Genomic DNA, 24,412 nt, shown 5'->3' with positions numbered 1-24,412 from the left:
ACTAATTTGAAATTACTTAAGGGTAGAAAACACTTATCCGCAAAACAAGTAACATTTTAAGACATTTTTTTATTATGTTAAGAGCATGTTTGGCCCCTGTACTCTTGCTCTAGGCAAAAGAACTCCTCCAGCTCTTTGATTCTGTGTTGAAAGTTATTTACAATGCAAGCTGCTGAATTTAAATGATAGTTTTCCACATTTGTTTTTAAAAGTTGCTAGTTCCTATATATAATCCTTAATTTGTTCTAGGAGATATTAGTGTCATATATAAACTGTGTAAACTTAATAGTAAGTGAAATATTAAAGTAAAAGTCTAGAAATAGTCTAGACTTTTTAAAATGAAAAATTGCTTTATAAATTATAAATAGGGTGCATGCTCATGGGAAGACATTCAAGCAAGCAATTCAGAAAAGTTAAGAAAACAAAACAAAAAAGCCATTTATTTACCCAGAGATAACTGACATTTTGATGTATGCCCCTTCTTTATTCAGGTATATTGTCGTCTATGTATATAGTTTTACACCAAAGGAATTCTGATGTTTTAAAAGCTCTGTTGTACATTGTTTCATGAGAACAAATACAGAATTAATTTATAATTTTTAAATGCACAGTATTCCCTTTTATAGAATAGCTGTAACCCAATTTTTTAATAATAGACATGGAGATTATTTCCAGTGTTAGCTTTTACAAATAGTGTTGCAGTAACATTCTTATAATATAATATGTCTTGGCACACTTGCAGCATTATCTTACTAGTTTACATTTCTGGCAGGAAAATTGCTGGGACTAAGCATATGCATATTTTATATTTTGCTATATGTTGTATAATTGCTTTCTGTAAAGATTACGTGCCCACTTAGGATGCCATTGATAATGTATGACCAGTTTTCCTGTCTTTGTTAGTATGATAGGTGAGAAATTATATCTTCTTGTTTACTTATTTTTATTTGGTAACTTACAAAGTATTTATAGTGATTTCTGTTAATGTGGGTTTTTACCATTTTAACCATTTTTTAAAAGATTTTACTTATTTATTTTTAGAGAGAAGGGAAGGGAGGGAGAAAGAAAGAAAGGGAGAGAAGCATCAGTGTGTGGTTGCCTCTCACATGTCCCCTACTGGGGCCCTGGCCCACAACCCAGGCTTGTTCCCTGACTGGGAATCAAACCGGTGACTAAAGGTTCACAGGTCAGCGCTCAGTCAACTGAGCCTCACCAGCCAGGACCATTTTAACCATTTTTAAGTATACTGTTTAATGGCATAAGTACATTTACATTGTGCAACCCGTCACTACCATGCATCTTTAGAACTTATTTCCATCTTCTCAGACTGAATCTCTGTACCCATTAAACACTAACTTCCCATTCCCTTCTCCTTTGAGACCCTGGTAACCACCATTTTAGTTTGTCTCAGGAGTTTTGTCTGCTAGTACTACAGTTTTTAAAATACTTTCATGCAACACATTTCTAAACATTGTATTACAGTTTCTGATTTTGATACCATGCTCATAAAGACCTAGCTTAGCTAAAATAAAAAAAAATTACCTATATTCTCCTACTTTTATGTTTTAGTTGGTTGTATTATCAGATGTAAGTCTTTCTTTTATTAGAAATATTTTGGGGGTAGAGAGTAAGGTTAGGGGTTTTTTGGTCTTTACCTGTTTCTCCTTGGGTTTTTTTTTGTTTTGTTTGTTTGTTTGTTTTTTGTTTTTTTTAAAGCAGGAAAGGTGCTTTTGGGGGGGGGGTTAGATTTTTTATTTATTTATTTATCTTTAGAGGGGAAGGAAAGGAGAGAGAAATAATGAATGTATGGTTGTCTCTCGTGCGTCCCCGCCATCCCCCACTGGGAACTGGCCTGCAACCCAGGCATGTGCCCTGACTGGGATCGAACCGCAATACTCTGGTTCGCAGGCCCGCGCTCAATCCACTGAGCTACACCAGCCAGGGCGCTCCTTGGTTATTTTTTTGATAACCTATTATCCCCATATGTGAAACATGTTCTTTGTCATGGTCCGGTTTTCTATAAACATGCTATGACTATATACAACATGCATATATATATATAGTCATTAGACATACCTACACACTCTCCTTGCATGGCATGGTCTCAGTCTCCCTTCATGAGGGAGCTGCTCACATGGTGTGCACTGCGTGTCTAACTTGGACTGCCTTTTGGGATCCGTTTCGTTCCAGTCCTATAGCGGTGTCCCTGTGTGTTAATATATTATAGGGTCAGGCCCATTCTTGACTCTCTCTTTTATGAAATTAACTGGTTAATATATTTTATTTCTCCAGATATGTTATAGAATTATTTTGATAACTTCTACCCCCCAAAATACATCCTTGGAATTGAGTTGATTTTATAGATTGAATTTCAGATAACTAACATATTTATACTGCTTACTGATCCTTTTGAAGAGGAAGTTATATTTTGTTTCCTGTCTTATAGTAGAGCTTTTAATTTCTTTTATATAAGTTGTGCAGTTTTCTCATTAGTGTGATTCCTAAATATGTTAGAATAAGTCTTGAAGAAGAAATAAACAATTTAATAAAATTCTTAAAGGCTGGATTATTCTAAAGGGAAATAGTAAGGAATCCCAGTTGCTTGGCAACCAAAGCCAGCCCAGATGACCTAGTTTGTTCTTCGATAGCCTTGATTTCTTCCCAATATCCTTTCTGTTTTGTTACTTTGCATAATTTTTATGCATTGATGTTTCATAAAATATCATTTCTCTTTTATTCAAAGTTCTACATCAAAGCAGAATTCAAAATTGAAGGTACCTATTTGCATATATAAAATGTTTCAGATGTCTTTTATTTTGATGGTTCTGGGAAACAGATAAATTACTGTTTCATTCTATTTTGTTCTCTAAATAACAAGATATCCCAATGCACATAACTTCTTTTCCATCTTATGGACATACTTGCCAGAGGGTCAGGTGAATATCAAACATTTTTGTCCCTTGATTTAAACTAAAATTATAGCCAAAAAATTTATATCATATTTTGAGGTACATCATTTGAGAAATGCTTACATTAAGAGCAGCTGTTATTGTTTGTATAGACAGTTTTTCTTGACCTTGTGGATAGAAGTTTATAAATCTTCAAAAAGGTGACTATGGAAGGATTTTTCTTTAAAATACTTTTCCTAAAAAGTCATCAAACTAAACACATAAAATCTGTGCATTTTATTGTATACTTATTTCCATCTCAATTTTAGAAATGTCTTCTTCACATAATCTAGGCATGGCTAGATTATGGCTTCACATAATCTAGGTATGGTTGTCTCTCGTGCATCCCCGCCATCCCCCACTGGGAACTGGCCTGCAACCCAGGCATGTGCCCTGACTGGGATCGAACCGCAATACTCTGGTTCGCAGGCCCGCACTCAATCCACTGAGCTACACCAGCCAGGGCGCTCCTTGGTTATTTTTTTGATAACCTATTATCCCCATATGTGAAACATGTTCTTTGTCATGGTCCGGTTTTCTATAAAAATTCTACGTGAAGTATATTTCTCTCTCTGCCTCAATAAAAATATTTGTTGGTATTTTGATCATACTGCTATTTCCTTTATAGTGTTATAATCATTCCATAGAGTTTGTTGCTGAATATTTAAATATTATCCTGTAGTAGGAATTCTACCTTGCAATTTTTAGTATCAGAGTAACAGAAAACATTTATCATTCCCTCCTCCTGACTTTTCTGTTTTTCTCAGTAGAGAGTACTCCTCATTTTCATTTTGTTACTTAAATGTTCTTTTGCCTAATTAAAAATGGAAACTATAGAGTTACTACTTACAAAATGAAGTTTTTTCCCTAGGTGTTAATTTCTCAGATTTTTGCTGTCAGAACCATTTCTTGCATGCCTGACATTCAGAGAGACCTTTGTACACAATATTCAATGAAATACTTAATATAGAATATTTTTGAAAGCTTCAGAATGATTAGGACAATATATGCAATGGCTTTTTATATTTCTCCACTATGATATGCCAAAGAGGAAAGAGGAACAACAACAAAAACAGTAATACCAGCAGCTGCAAGCATATATGTAGAGAATTGCTTAATATAAAGAAGAAATAGAACTATCGTAGATACAATGACATAAGGTCAGTGAGGTTAAGTTTACTTTTGTTTGTGCAGGCTTCATTTTGATAACATTTAATTATCCTAATCTAGGAGGAAAGGGAACTCATATTCCACTTAGGACCTCACTATGATGATGTCTTGTACATCATCTCTTTTGATGTTTTTTCCTAGACAAATAAATTTCAAAATAAAAAAACTCAGTTCTTCAGTTGCACTAGGCAAATTTCAAGTGCTCACTAGCCACATGGCTAGTGACTATCAAACTGGACAGTGTACATAGTGAATATTTCAGTCATCACAGGAAATTTGGTTGGCCAGATTGTATTTTATCTTCCATGTCTCTGCTCACCTGTGTGTGTGTGTGTGTGTGTGATAGTTACAACTGCTTTGATACCTGTCTGCTCATTTTAACCCCTATATCAGTTCTGAGTCTTTTTTGATTGATTGACACCACCATCCCTCACCTATTTATGGGCTCAAAGTGTTGGAAGTCTAAATCAATTTTCAAAGCTGTAAGAAGTAGAATCATAAAATCTTACTGAAGAGGGCAGTATAAATAGATGACATAAACTGCCATGTTTGAAGTAGGATGTTGGTCCTCATTGTCCCACATATAATTGTCTTTCCAAGAGCATAGTTTGGAAAATCAGTGACATAAAATATTAAAATGGTTCTCAAAGATGATGATGCTCTGGACATGGAGTGTTTGACAGTTGTGCTTTACCTGATAACATAAAAATTTGCATGTGGTAGGAAAATGCTATTAAAAGGTACGCACAAAAGGCTTGCTTAGTCATCACTTACTGACAGGGATATGTTCTGAGAAATGCATTTAGGTGATTTTGTCATTGTGTGACTATCACAGGGTGCACTTACGCAAACCTCGATGGTATAGCCTGCAACACACCTAGGCTGTTTCTCCCAGGTTAAAGTCTGTACGGCATGTTAATGTACTGAAAACCATAGATAATTGTAAAACAGTAGTAAATATTTGTGCACCTAAACATAGAAAATGTAATTGAAAGTACTGTATAAAAGGTAAAAAAATGTTAAGCATGTATAGGGCAGTTACCATGAACAGAGTTTTAGGGGTTGGAGGTTGCTCTGTATGAGTCACAGAGCAGTGAGGGAAAATGAAGTCCTAGGACACCACTGTGTGCCTGTGCAGACTTTATAAACACTGTACACTTTGGTAACACTAAATTTATAAAACAACATAAGATTAAATCAAGCACAAGAGAAAATGATGCAGTCAAAAGAGATGCAGTAAATCAGCAGTCCTCACCATTTTTGGCGCTGGGAGTTTGTTTCATAGTAGACCAGTTCTCCAAGGGGATAGTGGGAATAACAGTAGGCAGAGCTCAGGTGGTAATGCCAGCTAAGCTCTTCACTGTAGCTCAGCCTTACCTTCTGCTCTGGGGCCTCGTTCCTAACCCCAGAGTTTGGGGACCCTGTAGTAAACATTAGATATGTAAAGCTACTGCCAGCATAACATGGCATGCTGCTTTATAGCAAACCTTAAAAAAATAGAGTACATTCTAAAATAATAAAAAGTGTGGTAAATAGATAAACTGGTAGCATAGTTTATTATCAATACCCAGTATTACATACTGGTGCATAATTGCATGTGCTATACTTTTATATGACTGCCAGTACACTAGGTTTGTTTACACCAGCATCTCCACATGTAAGTAACATGTTATAACTACAACATTATTACCTTTAACATGTCACTAAACAATAGGAATTTCTCAATTCCCTTATAATCTTACATTATAAGATCATATACATTGTGTGTGTTTGATACTTCCTTGAGTTAATGTCATTATGCACAGCATGACTGTATATAAGTATAAAAACAGAAGTCCAACAATTAAGCATATAGAAAGTAAAAGATGGCCAGTATTCAGAAAAATATGTATTTTAAATTTTAATGTTACAGCAAAATGTTGGAAAACTACTTTTCTCACAGAGTGGTGGTATAAATTAAAATCATGAAAACAAAATACAAGAATTGCTCATTTAAAACAACATCATAAATACTATGATCTTTAGACTCTCAAGTAACACCATGTGAAAATGAAAGGAGGTACATCTAAGTGGTTGGGTTTTTCATTTTGTGGCATGAACATTTTACTTATTATCCGCATTCTTAAGCAGTAAGTATGGAACAAAAGATTGATGAAAATGTCCATTTAATTTCAGTGATCATCAGCCATGCTTTTTTCCTCCAGATTTCCCTCCTTCACCTACTTCATTTTTTTAAAGATTTTTTAATTTATTTATCTTTAGAGGGGAAGGGAAGGAGAGAGGGAGAGAAATATCAATGTATGGTTGCCTCTCGTGAGTCTCCTGCTGGGAACTGGCCTGCAACCCAGGCATGTGCCCTGACTGGGACTACTTCATTTTGTAAATAATGATTTTAAAATTTGAGACAATTATAAGATTAGAAAAGCATTGCCAATACCATACAAATAACTTCTGATTTCTTGAGGTATTTGAAAATTAATTGCTAATCTGGTCTGTCTTCATTGTCTAACATTTAGCATCCCCCCCCCCCCCCCCAAACAGGGACATTTTCCTACACAGCCAGGATACAAGTCAGAATTAGGAAATTAATCCCTGGGTGGTGTGTCCCAGTTGGTTAGGCTTCATCCCCCAAACTGAAAGGTCACAGGTTCAATTTCTGGGCAGGGCACATTCCTGTGTTACAGGTTTGGTACCTGGTCAGGGCACAAACAAAAAACAAGTGATTGATGTTTCTCTCTCACATCATGTTTTCCTTCCTCTCTAAAATCAATAAACATGTCCTTGGGTGAGGATTTTTTAAAAATTGGGAATTAATATTGATACATTAGTTCCCTCCAACTCTCAGTCCCTATTCAAGTTTTGCCAGTAGTCCCATAATGTTTATTAGAGTATTCTTCCAAATCACAACAAATACTCTTCCAAATCACGTGTTCTGTTTAGAAGTCACGTTTTTCTTAATCTCCTTTAATCTCAAACAGTTCTTCAGTTTTTCTTTCAATCTCAAGATCTTGACACTTGAAAGATGCAGGCAGTTTATCTTTTAGGATGTTCCTCAGTTTGAGTTTGATGTTTTCTTGTGATTAGGTTCAGTGTATATATCTTTGACAGGAACATCATAGAAGTTTCGTTCTTTTTTTTTTATTGGATCATATCAGGTGGGACATAATTTCCATTTCTTGCATTACTGGTGATGTGCTCTTCCGTCACTTGGTTAGGCTGGTGTTGCCTGGCTGTGCCACTATAAAGTTGGGACTTACAAAGGGAGAAAGAAGAGTATTTGGGGAAAGGTGCTTTAAGGCAGTGTAAATACACTGTTCCTTATCAGTTATCAGTTTATATCAGTATGAACTAAAGGTTTCCTGCTTTATTTCATAGCCATTATTTTGTTGGTCAAAATGTCTGTATGGTTTTTCTGTAAAATAAGACACATTTTTGTCTTCACCAATAACTTTATTGGTTCAGATATTTGGAGTATGTCAGCTATCTCCCATGTGGTATAATGTTGATTGCTCCCAGTTAATGTCTCAATTTGATTGCTATCAACTTCAGCTGACCTGCCCTACTGTGGAGTATAGTCCAACAAGAAATCTCCGGCATGAAACTTCACATACCACTTTTGATACATTTGATCAGTTATAGCACCTTCTCCATACACTGCACAAATCTTTCTTTGCATTTCAGTTATGTTTTTACCTTTCTTGAAATAATAAAGCAGAATATGCTAAAAATGTTGCTTTCTTCCATCTTCAGTATTAAAATGGTACACGAATATTCACCAATTTTGAGAAGATTTTGTTTTACATACACACTGATATGACAGCTGTCACAATACAATCTTAACAAAGTTACTTCAAATGAAGTTGAAGACAACTAAGTGCTTCTAAAGCCATCTTATGGGAAAAACCAAACTAACTTTTTGGCCAACCCAATGTTTGTTAGAATTATTATTATTGTGATTTTCAAATTGTATATTTAGCCAGTAAAGACCCCCTTAGGGGTCCTTTTGGCATCTTCCTGTCATTCTTCAAACACTCCTTTGGGTTGTAGTAAAAAAAAAAAAACAACACCATAAAAACAAAGTTATACATTCATCTGCTTTCCTTACTCCACATCTGGAACTAAATATTTTTTAGAGCATGATGGTTTCTTTTAGTGAAGCATGATATTTAGAAACTTGTCTGTCCTCACCTGCTTGGGCTCTAATGACCCATGCAAGGCTGTCTCTCTAGTATTACCTTTTTACTCCACTCAGGCCCTCACAGACCTCTTGTTCACCATATGCAGACTGGCATTACCATATTGGCTACCCATCCCTTCTGGACCCTTACTGACTCTCCTTGGCCTCTGACACTCCTGGACAGGTTACTGTCCTCTAGATGCCTTTCTTATCTTTCTCATGCTCCTCAGGTTCTGATATTTAGCAGTGAGCCACCCCTGCATAGAGATACCTTTCTTACCTTGTTTGGGCTCAGGTTCCCCTTGCTAAGAAGTTCTACTACATGGGTGCTGTCCTGTTGCTCAGGCCCTGCTGCTCTGTGTCAGGATGCCTTCTTACAGGGTTGTCTTCCTTACCTCACTGAACCACTGCAGCTCCTCTCCCCCTACTTACACTTCTCATATGCCACCCAAAGGCTTTATTTTTTAATTTAATCCTTTATTGTATTTTTTTCCATTTTACTAATAGTCTGCTTATATTCCTCTCTCCCCTGTAGTCAGCACACTGATATCCATGTCCTTGAGTCCTTTTTCCCCAAAGGCTTTAGGATTCAATTGTTCAGGGAGAGAAAAAGAAGGGGACTTGAATGGTTTTTAAGTGGTCTTTAACACTACTTTCATATTGCCTTTTTTTCTGTTGTCATTTAAAATGTTTGAATTAAAACCATATCTAAGTGTCTCCTTTTTTTGCTATGTACTTTTTTCATTTCTTCAGGTAAATTTAAGCAGCTTTCTTATATTTTGTGCCATTGTGATAAGAAAGCAAGTCTTTTGACTCTTTACTGATTGTAAGTTTATGTGCATATAGAAAAAGTAGATATGTATATTTTTATTTAAGTATATACTTCATATTGCTTTAAATTAACTAATTTTTAGGATTCATAGAATGCTTCTGTGTAACCAAAAGTTCTCATTTTGGATCGTTGCGCAGAGAGCCCAAGCTGCACTGCAGGCGGTCAGTGCTGTCCAGTCAGGAAGTCTGGCTCTTCCCGGAGCTCTCACTAATGAAGGAACAGTCCTACCTGGGCAGAGCCCTGTGCTCCGAATAATTATTGAAAACCTCTTTTACCCTGTTACTCTGGAAGTTCTTCATCAGGTAAGGATGAACACTCTTACAAGTTTGTAGGTTGTTGACTTTGGTTGGTTGATTTACATAATTTTTAAAAAATGTATCCTGTTTCATGCAAGAAGTAGTATCAATTAGAGATAATTTTGATCGTCCCTGTTTTTTTTAATTTAAATAACTTGGTTCGAAAGGGTGTGTGAGACATTCTTTTTTATATCTCAGTCTGAAAATGATTAAAGCATAGAATCCTATAAAAAGCACTGAAACAAAGATATATTATAACTCTATATGTAACATGCAGTATCATGTTAAGTACTGACTGATGCCCCACATAGCTTCCACTGACTACCCATTCATGTCTGAACTGTCTTGACAAAAGACATTCTACTAAATCATGGCCTGCTATGACTACATACTAGAATTTAAGGACTGGAAGGTCACCTCGTTGTATAATTTTATAGTGAATAAAACTGAGACTCAGATACTTGATGCGTTGAGTGGAGTGCTGTAGAGAGTAATTGAAGAGCCAGTTAGAACTTAAGCCTCCTCATGTGAAGTCCAGAGTTTTGTTTTGTATGCTGTTATATTTTTACCTAATGCTCCATATATATGTTATATATATACATAATATATATGTATATACATATTCTTAAAATGTAACATACAAGTTAATTTATAATCTGTATACATAAACATTTGGTATCTAGCCCCAAAACTCCAGTTACTTTTGTCCCTTTCAGTTACATATTGATTTGAGTTCTATTATACTTGTCAATTTGTTTATTAAAATACTGAAACATATTATTTGCTTATTTTTACATCTCAGTATATATTGCCAATATAATGCCAGGCCATTCCAGAATTACTTAACTGTCTTTCTAATCTTTGTTTTTGTACTACTAAGTGAAGAGCCATAGGGGGCGGGGGTGGTATGCATGTGTATTTAAGAATTGAAATTCATCTTATCCTATTCTCACATTTTACAAATAAGGAAACAGAGGGCCTTAGAAGTGAAATTACATTTCCACAGTCACTTACCAACTGGTGATAGAGCTTGGATACATTTCCTAATACAGTTCCTGTGCTATGCATGTAGATGTCAGAATATGCCATTTATTAGGCCTACTGAAAATTAACTCATGCCAAATTAACTGATCCCTTTGATAGTTTTAGAGTATCATTTTCTTAAATATGCATTTGTGAAGCATGTCCTAGGGAGTGCTTTAACAGTGGTATCCGCAGCCCCTGTTGTTCCCTAAAAAGCTTCAGGAGTTGCTTGAGTGATTGGTTTCTTTGTTCTGGTAGATTTTCTGCTCTTCTTTTTATCCCACAAAGTGGCATGGAGCAGTCCATGCAAGATCCACTAGCTGTGTTTGTTTGCATTTGGCACTGTAACATTGTAGCTACTGCTAATTTACACTGTTTTACAAAGGATGTTCTTGCTACTTGGGCTCAACATTGCCATCTGTTGCAGTGGATTTAGTCAGGGTCATGTGGTCCTGACCTATCATTCCATTTTTCACCCCCCCGAGAGCAGTAACAAACCTTATTTCTCTCCTAAAAGATTATGGGGTCCTTGGAGTGAAGAGGAGTAATTCTGTGAATCCTCAATAGTAACTTCCAGGTTAGGACTCTCAAGCACTCCCTTGTTTAATGTTCCTTTCCATTGTTGAAATCAAACCAAACTCCTGACCAGAGTCCTAAATGCCCCCACATGCAGACTTTCTCCCTCTCTTTTACCCTATTTCTTAACACTTCTCTGCTAATTTAGCACCTTGACTTTTATGGCCCTTTGACTCTCTCCCCTTCCCTCCAGCTATTCCTGTCTTAGTCTATTTCTGTTTTCTATTTCTTAGGCTCATAACACTTTTCACTGACATTAGTCACTTAACTGAATTCTAAATCATTGAGTTTTCAGTCAGAGACCTCCCCAGTCTTTCTCTAATTACATTAACTAAGCCTTCTCCCCTGGTATTCTGTCTCATTAGCCAGCTAAAGTGTAGTATGGCATGAGGGTCTGGAACTGGTTTGATTCCTGGCTTTATCACTTACTACCTCTGTAACCCCAGGCAGGTAACTTACCCCATCTGTGTCTTTTACTTATTTATGTAATGGGGGTGAATAAAGGTGGTTTCTAATCCCTTCATTGTAAGTATTACATGAGTTAATGCAGTTAAAGCATTTAGAACAGTGCCTGCTACATATTAAGTGCTCAAGAAATTTTAGCTATAATATCAGATGCCAGTAAATTGCATTGTAAGGAACTGATCTTTGCTTTTGTAGTTTTGTGGGTAAGATACAGTTTCATAAGTAGTAGCATAAAGGCAGTGAATATTGAGATATGGAAATACATGGAAGTGTGGAGTTGCACCTCTTACAATTAATTACAGAATTATATTCTTTGCTTAATAGTTGGCATTAACTAAACTGCTATAGAAACTAGTGGTTTTTCATTTAGTTCATGGTAAGGGGATTGAGAGTGATTGAGGTTGGGGTGGTGCTGTTTCAAACAAGAGATGTTAAGGTGTTAGTTGGGCATGTATGTGGTAGAATAATGGTCCAGTCAGAAGAAAACAGCCAAGTGCAAAGTCCTTAAAATGGAAGTATACTTAATGTGTTCAGGTATCAGAAATAAGGATGTCATTGTAGTGTAAAAAGTAGGAAAGTCACAAATAAGAGTGTCAGAGAAGCAGTTAGGAGCCAGATGGTGTAAAGCCTTTATAATTTTTAACCTGAGTAAGAGGAAAAACCATTGGAAGATTTGGGGAAGAGGGGTACATTTATGTTTTAACAGAATCACTCTTGCTGTGTGGTGCTGTAAATACCAGAGATGGTGGAGACCTGAATGAGGATGTGGGCACTGGAAGTGATGATTATGGATGTATTTGGAAGGATTTGCTGATGGGTCGAGTGGATATGGTGTATGAAGAAAAAGAAAGTAAATAAAAACGTCTTCTAGATTTTGACTGTGAGACTCTGGTAAAATAGAACTGCCTTATACCAAAATAGTCAAGACTGAGGCAAGGAAAAAGACTTAGGGCAGGAGCAGGAGGTAGGACAGGAATCAAGAGCGTGGTTTGGACATCTCAAGTTTGAAACACCTAATAAATATCCAAGTAGAAGATGTCGAATAGGCAATTGGGAAATAAATTTGGATTGACATAAGAATGTGAGGTTGGAGATTTGGTAATCATCAGCATTTGGGTGATAATTTAAAGCCATTGGGTTCTGTGGCATCATCTAGAGAATATTTGTAGATAAAGCAGGCATTCTTTGATCGTTACACAAACTCAGCCCTGCACACTAAACATTTCTCTGGGTACTGAAGAAGTAGTTCAAAATAATATTCTCATATAATCCATTATTTCCAAGTATTACTATATATGGGGGTATTTTATGAATGTGTGAGAGATGAATCTCTTCAGGGTGTAAAGGACTGATCTTTTTGAATTGCAGAATGAAGGTAAATAACTTGCAAAAATCAATTATTATATTAAATAAAAGAAGCAATACTAGTAATATAAAATTCTGGTTATTCTGTTTTGTTGGCTACAAAAATATTATGAGCAAGTTGTGGCCAATGTGCTTGATATTTTAAAAAGTTCTAATGTGACTATGCTTTTTGCAAGTGAATACTAGTGGACAGTTTCTGGCAAGTTCTGCCTTAATAAAAATCACCCTGAAGATTAATTTTACCAGAATTTGATATTTAGTATTTTCTCAGTTCCATTTTAAAGTCTAGAAGATTATAATGTACAGGAGACATCAAGAGTTGAGTCCCTGTTTATGTTTATGACATCAATATATTAGGGAAATAGAGTTAAGGGCCTTACAATGAATAAAAATAAATCTGAATATATTAAACTTTCCCAAATGTTAATCTTTTGAAACCAAATATGTTGAAAATTTTGTATCTTGATAATTATGAAATAATGTTTTAAAAAAATCACACTTTAGGCATTCCTAGATTCCTAGATGTTAGTGCTCACTTTTTGAATACTTTTAAATTTTATTGTTTTCAAGTATAGTTTTCTGCCTCCCCCGCCCCCACCACAGCCATCTCCTCTTCCCTTGATTCCACCTACCCTTGGTTCTGTCCATGTGTCCTTTATAGTTGTTCCTGCAAAGCCTTCACCTTTTGCCCCATTATCCCCTCCCTGCTTTATTTGAGTCTTTATTTTTATTCTGAAAAATTATTGGCAAAGAAAACTTATAGAATAGAAATATATTGTTTTCTAGAAACTGAATGCTTTTTTTCCATTTTTTTATGTTAGGGAGATAAACGGTAATGGAAGAAAATATAATTACAAAAAGAAAGAAAAAAGTAGCAACAACCCCCAGAATACCTTTTCTATACGAGCAAGCCGAGGGTTTTTTTTAAAGATTTTATTCATTTATTTTTAGAGAGAGGGGAAGGAAGGGATGGAGAAAGAAAGGGAGAGAAACATTTATGTGTGGTTGCCTCTCACCTGACCCCCATTGGGGACCTGACCCACAACCCAGGCGTGTGCCCTGACCAGGAATTGAACCAGTGACCCTTTGGTTCACAGCCTGTGCTCAATCCACTGAGCTATACCAGCCAGGGCAGCAAGCTGATTTTTAACCTTATCATATCTATACATGTTAAAAGAATTCTTGTACATCTGTCGATTGTTATAAAAATGGACTTTAGGATACTTTATTTGGGGGGTGGTAAAATATACATAAATAAATGCCAGCATTTTAACCATTTTTAAGTGTATAAGTTCAGTGGCATTAGTAGTGAACACAATATATGTACCTCCAGACATTCTTCATCTTTCCGTACTACAACTCCTGCACCCATTAAACAGTAATTCCTCATTCCTCTCTCTTCTCCACCCTTAGCATCCACCATTCTACTATTTATTTGTATGAATTTGACTTCTACTCTCAGTTCCTCATGCAGGTGAAATCATGCATCATTTGTCCTTTTGTGACTGGCTTATTTCAGTTAACATAATCTCTTCAAGGTATATCCATATTATAGCATGTATCAGAAGTTCCTTCCTAATAGCTAGCAATATCGAGCATCTTTTCATGTGTCTCTGGATCCTCTGTATGTCCTCCTTGGAGAAGTGTCTGTTCAAGTCCTTTGCCCATTTTTTAATTGGGTAGCTCATCTCTTCTTTGAGTGGAGATGCAAATTAAAACCACAGTGAGATACCACTACACCAGTCAAAATGGCTATCATAAACAAAGAAACAAACAACAAGTGCTGGAGAGGTTGTGGGGAAAAGGGGACCCTAGTTCACTGTTGGTGGGATTGCAGACTGGTACAACCACTATGGAAAAGAGTATGGAATTTTCTAAGAAAACTAAAAATGAACATGCCTTTCAACCCAGCAATTCCACTGTTAGGAATATATCCTAAGAACCCTGAAGCACCAATCCAAAAGAACCTATGCACCCTGATGTTCATAGCAGCACAATTTACAATAGCCAAGAGTTGGAAGCAACCTAGATGCCCATCGGTAAATGACTGGATCACAAAACTGTGGTACATTTACACAATGGAATTCTATGCAGCAGAAAGGAAGAAGGAGCTCCTACCCCTTGCAACATCATGGATGGAACTGGAAAGCATTATGCTGAGCGAAATAAGCCAGGCGGTGAAAGACAAATACCATATGATATCACCATTAACAGGAATGTAAACAACAAAACAAACAAGCAAGCAAAATATGACCAAAGACACTGAAATACGGAACAGGCTGACAGGGACCAGAGGGGAGAGGGGAGAGAATCACAGGGGAAAAGGGGAAGGACTCAATATGAACAAGTATAAAGGACACATGGACAATAATAACTAAGATGGGGGGCGGAAATGGGAGAAAGGTGGGGAGCACTGGGGCGGTGAGCAGGGCTGGGAATATAAGACAGAAAACTGTACTTGAACAAGAATTAAATTTAAAAAATTAAAAAAAAGTTCCTTCCTTTATAAGGCTAAATAATATTCCACTGTATGTACATACTACATTTTGTTTATCCATTCATTTGTGGATGGACTCTGGGTTACTTCCATCTTTTGACTGTTGTAAATAATACTGCTATGAACATGGGGTAGAAATACGTCTTTGAGTCCTTGCTTTTTTCAATCCTTTGGGGTATATTCCCAGAAGTGGATAATTTGTATTTTTAAATTTTTTTCAAGGAATACCATAGTATTTTCCGTAGTGCACAGGGTTCCATTTCTCCACATCATTACCAACACTTGATATTTTCTGTTTTTTGTTTTGTTAATAACTATTTTATGATTTTATTCAGGTTTGAAGTGGTATTTCATAGTTTTTGTTTGCATTTCTTTAGTGATTTGTGGTGTTGAGTATCTCTTCCTGTTTTTCTTGGCCATCTTTTTTGTAGAAGTGTCCATTTAGGTTGTTTGTTAGTTTATTAATTGGGTTTTTTGTTGAGTTGTTGTTTTGTATATATCCTGCATATTAACTCCTTATTGGAGTCATTCATTCTATGGGCTGCCTTTTCACTCTGTTCATAGTGTTTTTTAATGCACAAAAGTTTTTAATTTTGATGTTGAATTTATTTTTGTTGTTGCCTTTAGGATATTCTTTATTATAATTTCTGATAATTAAAAAGAGCATTTCTCCTATCAAAGACACTTAGACATAATATTCGATAATAGCAGATTCTTACCAGTATACACAATAACTGTCTTTTTATTCATAGAAGCAGAAGGATAAGTTTGTAGCTCATTAAGATTCAAATTTAAAATGGGATGTGAGGGAAAAACAAAATGTATTGGAGTAACTCTGCCCGTGATCCTTTGTGTTGGTGAAGTAGAATGGTATTGTAAGAGCATTGGTAACCAGTCTGTCAGGAAACCTTCCCTGCACTCTGTTGATTTCTGTTCTCCAAAGGCACCTCAGAGATGCTTTGCTTGACCACCCTTGCACCTTCCCAACTTGCATTCTGGTTTAATCTCATCCCTTTTTCTTTTTTAAATTCATAACACTTTTTATGACCAGACATTGTTATTTATTTGCTCATTTATCACATGTCTTTTCTCATAAGGGCAGAGACTTTTGTCTCTGTTCACTGCTGACTTTCCAGTGCTTAGAACAGTGCTCTGTGAATACTTCATGAATTAATAGAGCAATTTGTATCGAATATTTTGTAGTTTCTCTGTCTATAAAAATCTGGAGAAGTAGATGGTGCTGATTGTCAGAGTGAAACAGATGATCCATATGACTCTTTAACTTCCATTTATATACTTTTAACCCCATTATCTTATAACATTAATTGATTTTTATTGTAGTGTCTTGTTTTAATATTGTGTCATTTTTGACATATAAAATAGTTTAAATATTTGAACGCCTATTGGTTTAGGTCCTGTTTTAAGCCATGCATGGGTGCTGAAACTCTAACATCTTAGGCTTGATTTAAGTTGTTTTGGTACCAACAATTTTAATAGAGGAAATTATTTTCATTAAAAAATGGGATTCATTAATCAAATTGTATTTATAAAGACATGTTAGTTTAATTTTTCTTTGGATTTAACCTAATGTGAACTTTTTTCCAGATATTTTCTAAATTTGGCACAGTCTTGAAAATTATCACCTTTACAAAGAATAACCAGTTTCAAGCCTTGCTTCAGTATGCTGACCCATTGAATGCACAATATGCCAAAATGGTAATTATTATCTTTTTTTATTTTTCAAGTGTTAATCAGTCACTTCAATGATATCAAAGAAAACCATCATGTCTTCCTTGCCCCAGTTTATCATGTATTTTTTAATTGTAGTAAAATATACATTTAATAAAATTATTGTTTTTATTTATTTTATTTATTTTATTTATTTATTTTTAAAGATTTTATTTATTTTTATTTATCTTTAGAGGGGAAGGAGAGAGGGAGAGAAACATCAATGTATGGTTGCCTTTTGTGCATCCCCTGCTGGGAGTTGGCCTGCAGGGAACTGGCCTGCAACCCAGGCATGTGCCCTGACTGGGAATCGAACCGCGATCCTCTGGTTCGCAGGCCTATTGTTTTTAAATATACTATTTCATGTGCTCTTTTTTTATAGTAAGCTAAAAATTACTTTGTTCACATGAAATGGTTTTAAATCACCTATTATTTCTCATCTCTGGTACTCATTTCTCTTTGTTATATTTAAAGTCTAGAAATGAGCACAAGTACTTCTGATATACTCTGACTAATGAAGTAGAATTATTTTTGCCTTTGACCTTCATTTTTTTCTATTAAATTAGCCAGAGATTGATTTCACTATTTTTGCAGCCGCACTCACTGTTGAATCTTGTTGAACTCTGAATTAGTGAAGATATTAAGTCTCAGGAAGTAGGTTGCTGTCAATTCATAGTGTTTTTTGTTTTGTTTTAGTGCATGAATGCTTGACTTTTGACAATATATAAAATTTCACATTCAGTTTAGTTATATCGGACCCATTTCCTAGTGGTATCTATCCTTAGCCAGAATCTGTCTTACATCAGTATCTGAATTATTTCTAAATTCTTTCCATACATAGCAACAAGGTTATTATTTTGTACCTTTATGATGGCGTACTCACTAAATACTGTTACAGATTAGGGTATTGCGTATTTGTGTATTTTTGTTTCATTTGTGTCTTTCTGGTATCTATTTTTATAAGTTTGGGTATTTGTGGAAGTCATAAGTGGTTACAGATTTTTTAGTGTGTGAAGGGAGGGATTACTAATCTTTAGTCTTGTATCAGAACTGACTCCAAATTTCCCTTAGCTTATTATTCACAGTATTAAAAAATAAATTTATAAGAGAAGAAAAAATGGTAGATAATATTTTATGTAATGTTGTTCTGATAAGTATCACTTAGAAAGGTTTTATTTCATTTAACTATATATAAACTATACTAAAAGAATTAAGGTGAAATGGAAAATTAAAATATCTTTAAACATTATTGCTGACAAAATAATCATAATAATAGCCAATACAATGTACAATGATGCATAATAGTTTTCAAGCCTTTACATTTCTCCTTTTCCACTTGGTCTTACTAGAGACAAGATAGGGATTATTATCCTTATTTTACAGATGAAAAAACTGAGAGAGATTTTCTTTCTCTCTTAGGTACACAGTCCTTATTTTACAGATGAAAAAACAGAGTTAGAGCTTTTCTTTTTCTCTCTTAGGTACACAAAGTGACAGAGGTAAACGTAAATAAAGGTCTTTGGTTTTTATATTCCATTGCTCTCGGCTTTATATCTGATAGCCATTCTTCGTCAAAGTAGAGGGTACTTGATTTATCAGTGTTGTTTTCTTGCAAAGTATCAGTCCCTTTCTTACATGCTTTAGGCTCTGGATGGCCAGAATATCTATAATGCATGCTGCACTCTGCGTATTGACTTCTCCAAGCTCACCAGCCTTAATGTGAAATATAATAATGACAAAAGCAGAGACTTCACTCGCTTAGACCTTCCTACTGGTGATGGCCATCCATCCCTTGAACCCCCTATGGCTGCTGCTTTTGGTGAGTAGTTCCGTTTTGAGTCACAGCAAGTTTTCTGAACTTTCACCGTTTCGTTTATTAATTTGTGTTATGTCAGTTAGGCTTTTCTTCTTGGATTCTTTCAGGATTTCCAAAGGATAGCAAGTATCATAGAATGAAGTGTGTCCATTATTTAAATTTTAATATTTGTAGATTCTGTTACTTGGCAAAAAAAGTTAAAAAGTACAGATTTATTTTCTAACATTACTACTACTTATTCTTTATCAGCCATACAACCATTTGCTTCAAATCAGTAATCTTTTACATATTAACATTAGTTTAAATATGTTGATATTTTAAAAAATATTTTATTTATTTAGAGAAAGGGGAAGGGAAGGAGAAAGAGAGGGGGAGAAGCAACAATGCAGCAATGTGTGGTTGAGTCTCACGTGCCCCCCACTGGGGGCCACAACCCAGGCATGTACCCTGTCTGGGATTTGAACTGGCAACTCTTTGGTTTGCAGACCAGGGCTCAGTCCACTGAGCCACACCAGACAGAGATAACTATGTTGGTTTATAGCCAGCAAAATATTGGCTTACTTCCTCTTGAGAGAAATGCTTTTCTCTTTTTTAAGTAGTGATATTTTAAAACAAGAACCTAAATTAGTGGTATGTTCTTTATTCAAAGAACAGGATATATTTTATTTTATTTTTTCAACATCTGAATTTTCATCTTTAAGTTTGTGGGAAGTTATAGTTTTGCATTTTTAAAAATGCAGATTTCTGAATTGTCTCTGCAAATGTTGCTTTGAAAAATGTCCTTTTATTTAAAACTAGTTCTCAGTATATTGATACTTTCAGTTTCATTTATTTTTAATTTTATTACGGATTGGGAGGGGGGAGAAACACCAGCTTGTTGTTTCACTTATTTACTCATCCATTGGTTGATTCTTGTATGTGCCCTGGCCGAGAATGTATTTATGCTCTTTAAATAAACCTTTAATGTTAAGGAAAAAGCAGTGGGTGGCCCAATTGGATATATTAGGTAAATGTGTGCTACTTTTTGATTTTACATTTCTCAAAAGTGTGGTTTATATTGAGATAAACTATTAAATTTTATTACTCTTCATGATTGATTTTCTTTTCCCAAATGACAACATAAAATATTGCTAATTGAGACTTTGAGTGCTTTTTAGTCCATCTTCATTTTACAGGTGAGAAAAAAATAATCCATAGCCAAGTGGTTGTCCAAAATTTTCTAGAAAACAGTTTGTAACTTTATTTTCAAGTAAAAGCTTTTTGTTATTTATAACTGAAAAAGTCAAGTGAACTGTTTTAAGTTTCTGCTTTGGTCTGACCAGTGTTTGTGTTTTATATTTGTTACCAGCCCCTACTTACATGTCCAATTTTGCAGAGCCAAAGGTCTTTGTAGTTACCAGTTCAGTAACACCTGATAGAAATTGGGGCTGTCAATGAAGTTTGCCAAAACTGATTCTGAAATACAGAACTACACTTATTGTAATAACTGATTATATACTGTTGGTGTAATTAATGTTCTACGTTGTGGAAAGAGGACAATTTAAAAATACGATGAGGATATTTGGTTTCTGAATATAAAATGTCAGAACATTAATATCATTTTTCATTGTGGTAAAATTCTAAGTCATTGCAAAATAATGCATTAATATCATTTTTCATTTATCCTAAGATAAATGATTCATCAGAGAACACATTTTTTAATTTTTTAGGATTTTATTTATTTAAAATTTTTTTAAAGATTTTCTTTATTTATCTTTAGAGGGAAGGGAAGGAGAGAGGGAGAGAAATATCAGTGTACGGTTGCCTCTCATTGTCCCCTGCCAAGAACTGGCCTGCAACCCAGGCATGTGCCCTGACTGGGAATCGAACTGCGGTTGTTTGGTTCGCAGGCCCACGCTCAATCCACTGAGCTATACCAGCCAGGGTCATCAGAGAATACTTTTTATATATTGTGTGAAAGTTTACTATTCCCTCCTTTTTCTTTTGGCTTCTGAAACACCACACGCCCCTAACTTTTTCTCTACCCATTTGTTCTTTCTTTTTTTTTAAAGGTTGCCATTTAAAGTTCCTAGGGTTGAATTGTAAGCACTCCATCCCTGTTTCTTAGTGATACATACAGGGTAAGGCAAAAGTTGGCTTACAGTTGTTCATATGGAAAATAATACAATAATTACTAAATAATAATAGAAGAATAAACTATTTCATGTACTCGTAACTGTAAGCCTACTTTTATCTCACCTTGTATTATATCTATAGAAAAGCTTATAAAACATGTAAATACGTTTTTAAACACCCATGTAATTGTCAACTAGGTTAAGAAATTAAATATTTATACATACTCAAGAAGCACTCTTTGTACCCTTAATGATTGTGCTTCCACTCTCCCAAAGATGACCAATCTCAAATTTGATGATAATCATTCTTTTGCCTTTTAACTTTTTGTTTTTGTTTTGTTTTCTTACTACTTATTATGAAGCCCTAAGTGCTCATTTAAAAAATGTTTTCTCCTATATTTAGAACCTTATATAAATGGAATCATGCTGTTTATTTTCTTTTGTGACTTGTGATTCATTCATATTCATATATATGACTTTTGCTTATTCATTCTCAGTAGGATCAAGTATACAGGTTACCATTGTGTGAATGTACCAGTTTGTTTCTCCACTCTACTGCGGATAGACGTTTGGGTTATTGTAGTTTGAACTACACTAAGCAGCCTATTATGAACAATGCTGCTGTGAACTTTTCCTGGTCACCAGTAAGGTTAAACATATTTTTATGTGTTTATTGGCTGTTCCCCCTTACAAATTTTTGTGTTCAACTCTCTTGCTTGTTTTCGGGTTGGTTTCTTCCTTTTCCTGTGTTTATTTGTAGAAATTTAAAAATATATATTCCAGGCACTAGTCCTGTTTTGGTTATATGTATTGGTTTATATGTGTTCCTCCCATTTTTGGCTTTATGATATTTTTTATGTGGTCAAATTTATTTGCCATTTTTCTTATATTTGTGTTTTTCTGTCTTATTTAAGAAATCTTTTGTTACCCTGACATCATAAAGCTATATACTTCTATTTAAAGTTTATAATCTTTTAGTAACTTTGTTTTGAAATAATTCAAGTTACAAGAATATGCCAAAAGTTGCCTTATATTTTTTCATTCATATTCCTCAATTATTAACATCATGTCACATATACATGTACAGAGAGATATCGCTGATTTTGTGTGCGTGTGTGTGTGTCCTGGTAGGTCCCTCCACCCCCCCAAATCACTGGAGAGTAAGTTGCAGGCATGATACAGCTTTACTTCTAAATCCTCACTGTGTATTTTCTAAGAACAAGGTCACTCTTACCTAAATACAGTTCGGTTATTGGAATCAGCATTCATACAACACTACTATCTAATTCATAGACCTTTTAAAATTTTGCCAGTCGAGAAAGTAATGTTCTTTATAAGAGAATATTTTCTGGTATAGATCAGACCAGTATTAGGCTAACACATTTGTCATGTTTTCTTAGAGTCCTTTGATTTGGAACATTTCTTCGTTCTTTGTCTATCATGACCTTTGCATTTTTTAAGAGTTCAGATCAGGTATTGTATGGAATGTTTCTCAGTATGAGTATGTTTTTTTTGTTTGTTTGTTTTTTGTGGGGGGGGTTTGCTGAAATAATGTGTTTTTCTTAGCTTATCCCATTAGGAGACATTCAGTGCCAGTTTATCCTGTTCCTGGTGATAATAACTTTGATCATGGGGGGAGGAAGAAACTTTCCTATACCCTCTAGATTTTTCCGACTGGTCTAATATTAATAATTAAATCAGCATGAGACAGATTAACAAGAGAAAATAGCAAAACTTAAGTACACGTATGGGAACACTACGTGCATGAGAGAGTCAAAGACCCCACATGCATGAGAAGTCCAGTGACAGAAAGAGAATATGAGGTTTGTATAACATTCTGCATTGGGTCTCCAGAGGGCAGACAGGTCACTGCAGGATAAGAAAAGCAGACATTTGTTTAGTAACTGGTAGTTTGCCCTGCCATGTATCAATAGATAGAGTGATCATAAAAGTTATTTCTGGTCCAAGTCTTCTAATTTAAATTCTTTGGGGGAGGTAAATGAGGGCGGAAGCTTCTCTTCAGCCTACAGGGTTTCAGTAGTGGCCTTTGGCTCAAAATAATCTGCCTACCACAAAGGCATTTCTTGGGGTAATTCATTCCAAACCCCTACAATCACTTATTAAAGTGGTTTCTGCCAAGTTTCTTCTAGTAAAGTTACTGGGGTTTTTTTTTTTTTTTTTTCTGTAACTAATTGTAGGGAGATGTGTTGAGACTATGTAAATAATAGTTTCAGCATCCATTGCCAAGATTAGTTGTTGCTGTGGTGGTTGCTGTATTGGTGATTTGATAATTTCATTATTTCTTCTACATTTATTAGCTGGGATTTTATTATAAGGACTTTTTCTTAACATCATCCCATTCATTCATTTATTCATTTTGAATACATTTGACATATAACATTGTGTGAATTTAAGATGTACAACATGTTACTTTGTTGCTTTTATATATTACATAATTACCGGTATAACAGTATCACATAATTACAGTATAATGTTTATATTTACTATACTATGCATTAGATCTCTATGGCTTATTTATTACTCATTTAGCTATTTTTATATCAGTGTGGATTCATAAATTCTTATTCTGTGTGTAATAATTTTATTTTATTTTTTCTTTTTAATATATTTTCTTGATTATGCCATTACAGTTGTTCCATTTCTCTCCTTCATCCCCTCTACCCTGCATACCCCCTCCCACCCACATTCTCCCCCTTTAGTTCATGTCCATGTGTCACAAGTTCTTTAGATTCTATATTTCCCATACTATTCTTGCCCTTCCCCCTGTCTATTTTCTACCTACCATCTATGCTACTTATTCTCTGTACCTTCTCCTCCTCCCACTCCCCTGTTGCTAACCCTCCATGTGATCTCCATTTCTATGGTTCCACTCCTGGTCTAGCTGGCCTGTTAGTTTGCTTTTGTTTTAGGTGTGGTTGTTAATGACTGTGAGTTTGCTGTCCTTTCACTGTTCATATTTTTCATCATCTCTTTCTTAGATAAGTCCCTTTAACATTTCATATAATAAGGACTTGGTGATGATGAAATCCTTGAATTTGATCTTATCCGAGAAGCACTTTATCTGACCTTCCATTCTACATGAAATCTTTGCTGGATAGAGCAGTCTTGGATGTAGGTCTTTGGATTTCATGACTTGGAATACTTCCTTCCAGTTCCTTCTTGCCTGTAAGGTCTCTTTTGAGAAATCTGCTGACAGTCTGATGGGAACTCCTTTGTAGGTAACTGTCCCCTTATCTCTTGCTGCTTCTAGGATTCTCTCCTTCATTTTAATCTTGGCTAATGTCATGATGATGTGCCTTGGTGTGTTCCTTCTTGGGTCCACCTTCTTTGGCACTCTCTGAGCTTCCTGGATTTCCTGGAAGTCTATTTCCTTTGCCAGACTGG

General features: G+C 35.2%; 1 protein-coding gene across 4 annotated transcripts in view; it reads left to right on the top strand.

The window, feature by feature from the left end:
- Positions 1-24,412, top strand: part of PTBP3 (polypyrimidine tract binding protein 3) — a 105,087-nt gene that overhangs the window by 54,091 nt on the left and 26,584 nt on the right. For all 4 annotated transcript variants that reach the window (XM_037036042.1, XM_037036040.1, XM_037036039.1 and 1 more), the window contains 3 exons: positions 9,265-9,429; positions 16,955-17,065; positions 18,722-18,896. In XM_037036042.1, coding sequence (XP_036891937.1) covers positions 9,265-9,429; positions 16,955-17,065; positions 18,722-18,896 — 451 coding nt within the window. The remainder of the gene's footprint in view (positions 1-9,264; positions 9,430-16,954; positions 17,066-18,721; positions 18,897-24,412) is intronic.

The sequence above is a fragment of the Sturnira hondurensis genome, unplaced genomic scaffold (genome assembly GCF_014824575.4).
Source record: "Sturnira hondurensis isolate 20B ecotype Veracruz unplaced genomic scaffold, ASM1482457v3 Scaffold0022566, whole genome shotgun sequence".
Taxonomy (NCBI): Eukaryota; Metazoa; Chordata; class Mammalia; order Chiroptera; family Phyllostomidae; genus Sturnira; species Sturnira hondurensis.
The sequence above is the reverse complement of the archived record's forward strand: the minus strand, read 5'-3'. Positions and strand labels throughout refer to the sequence as shown.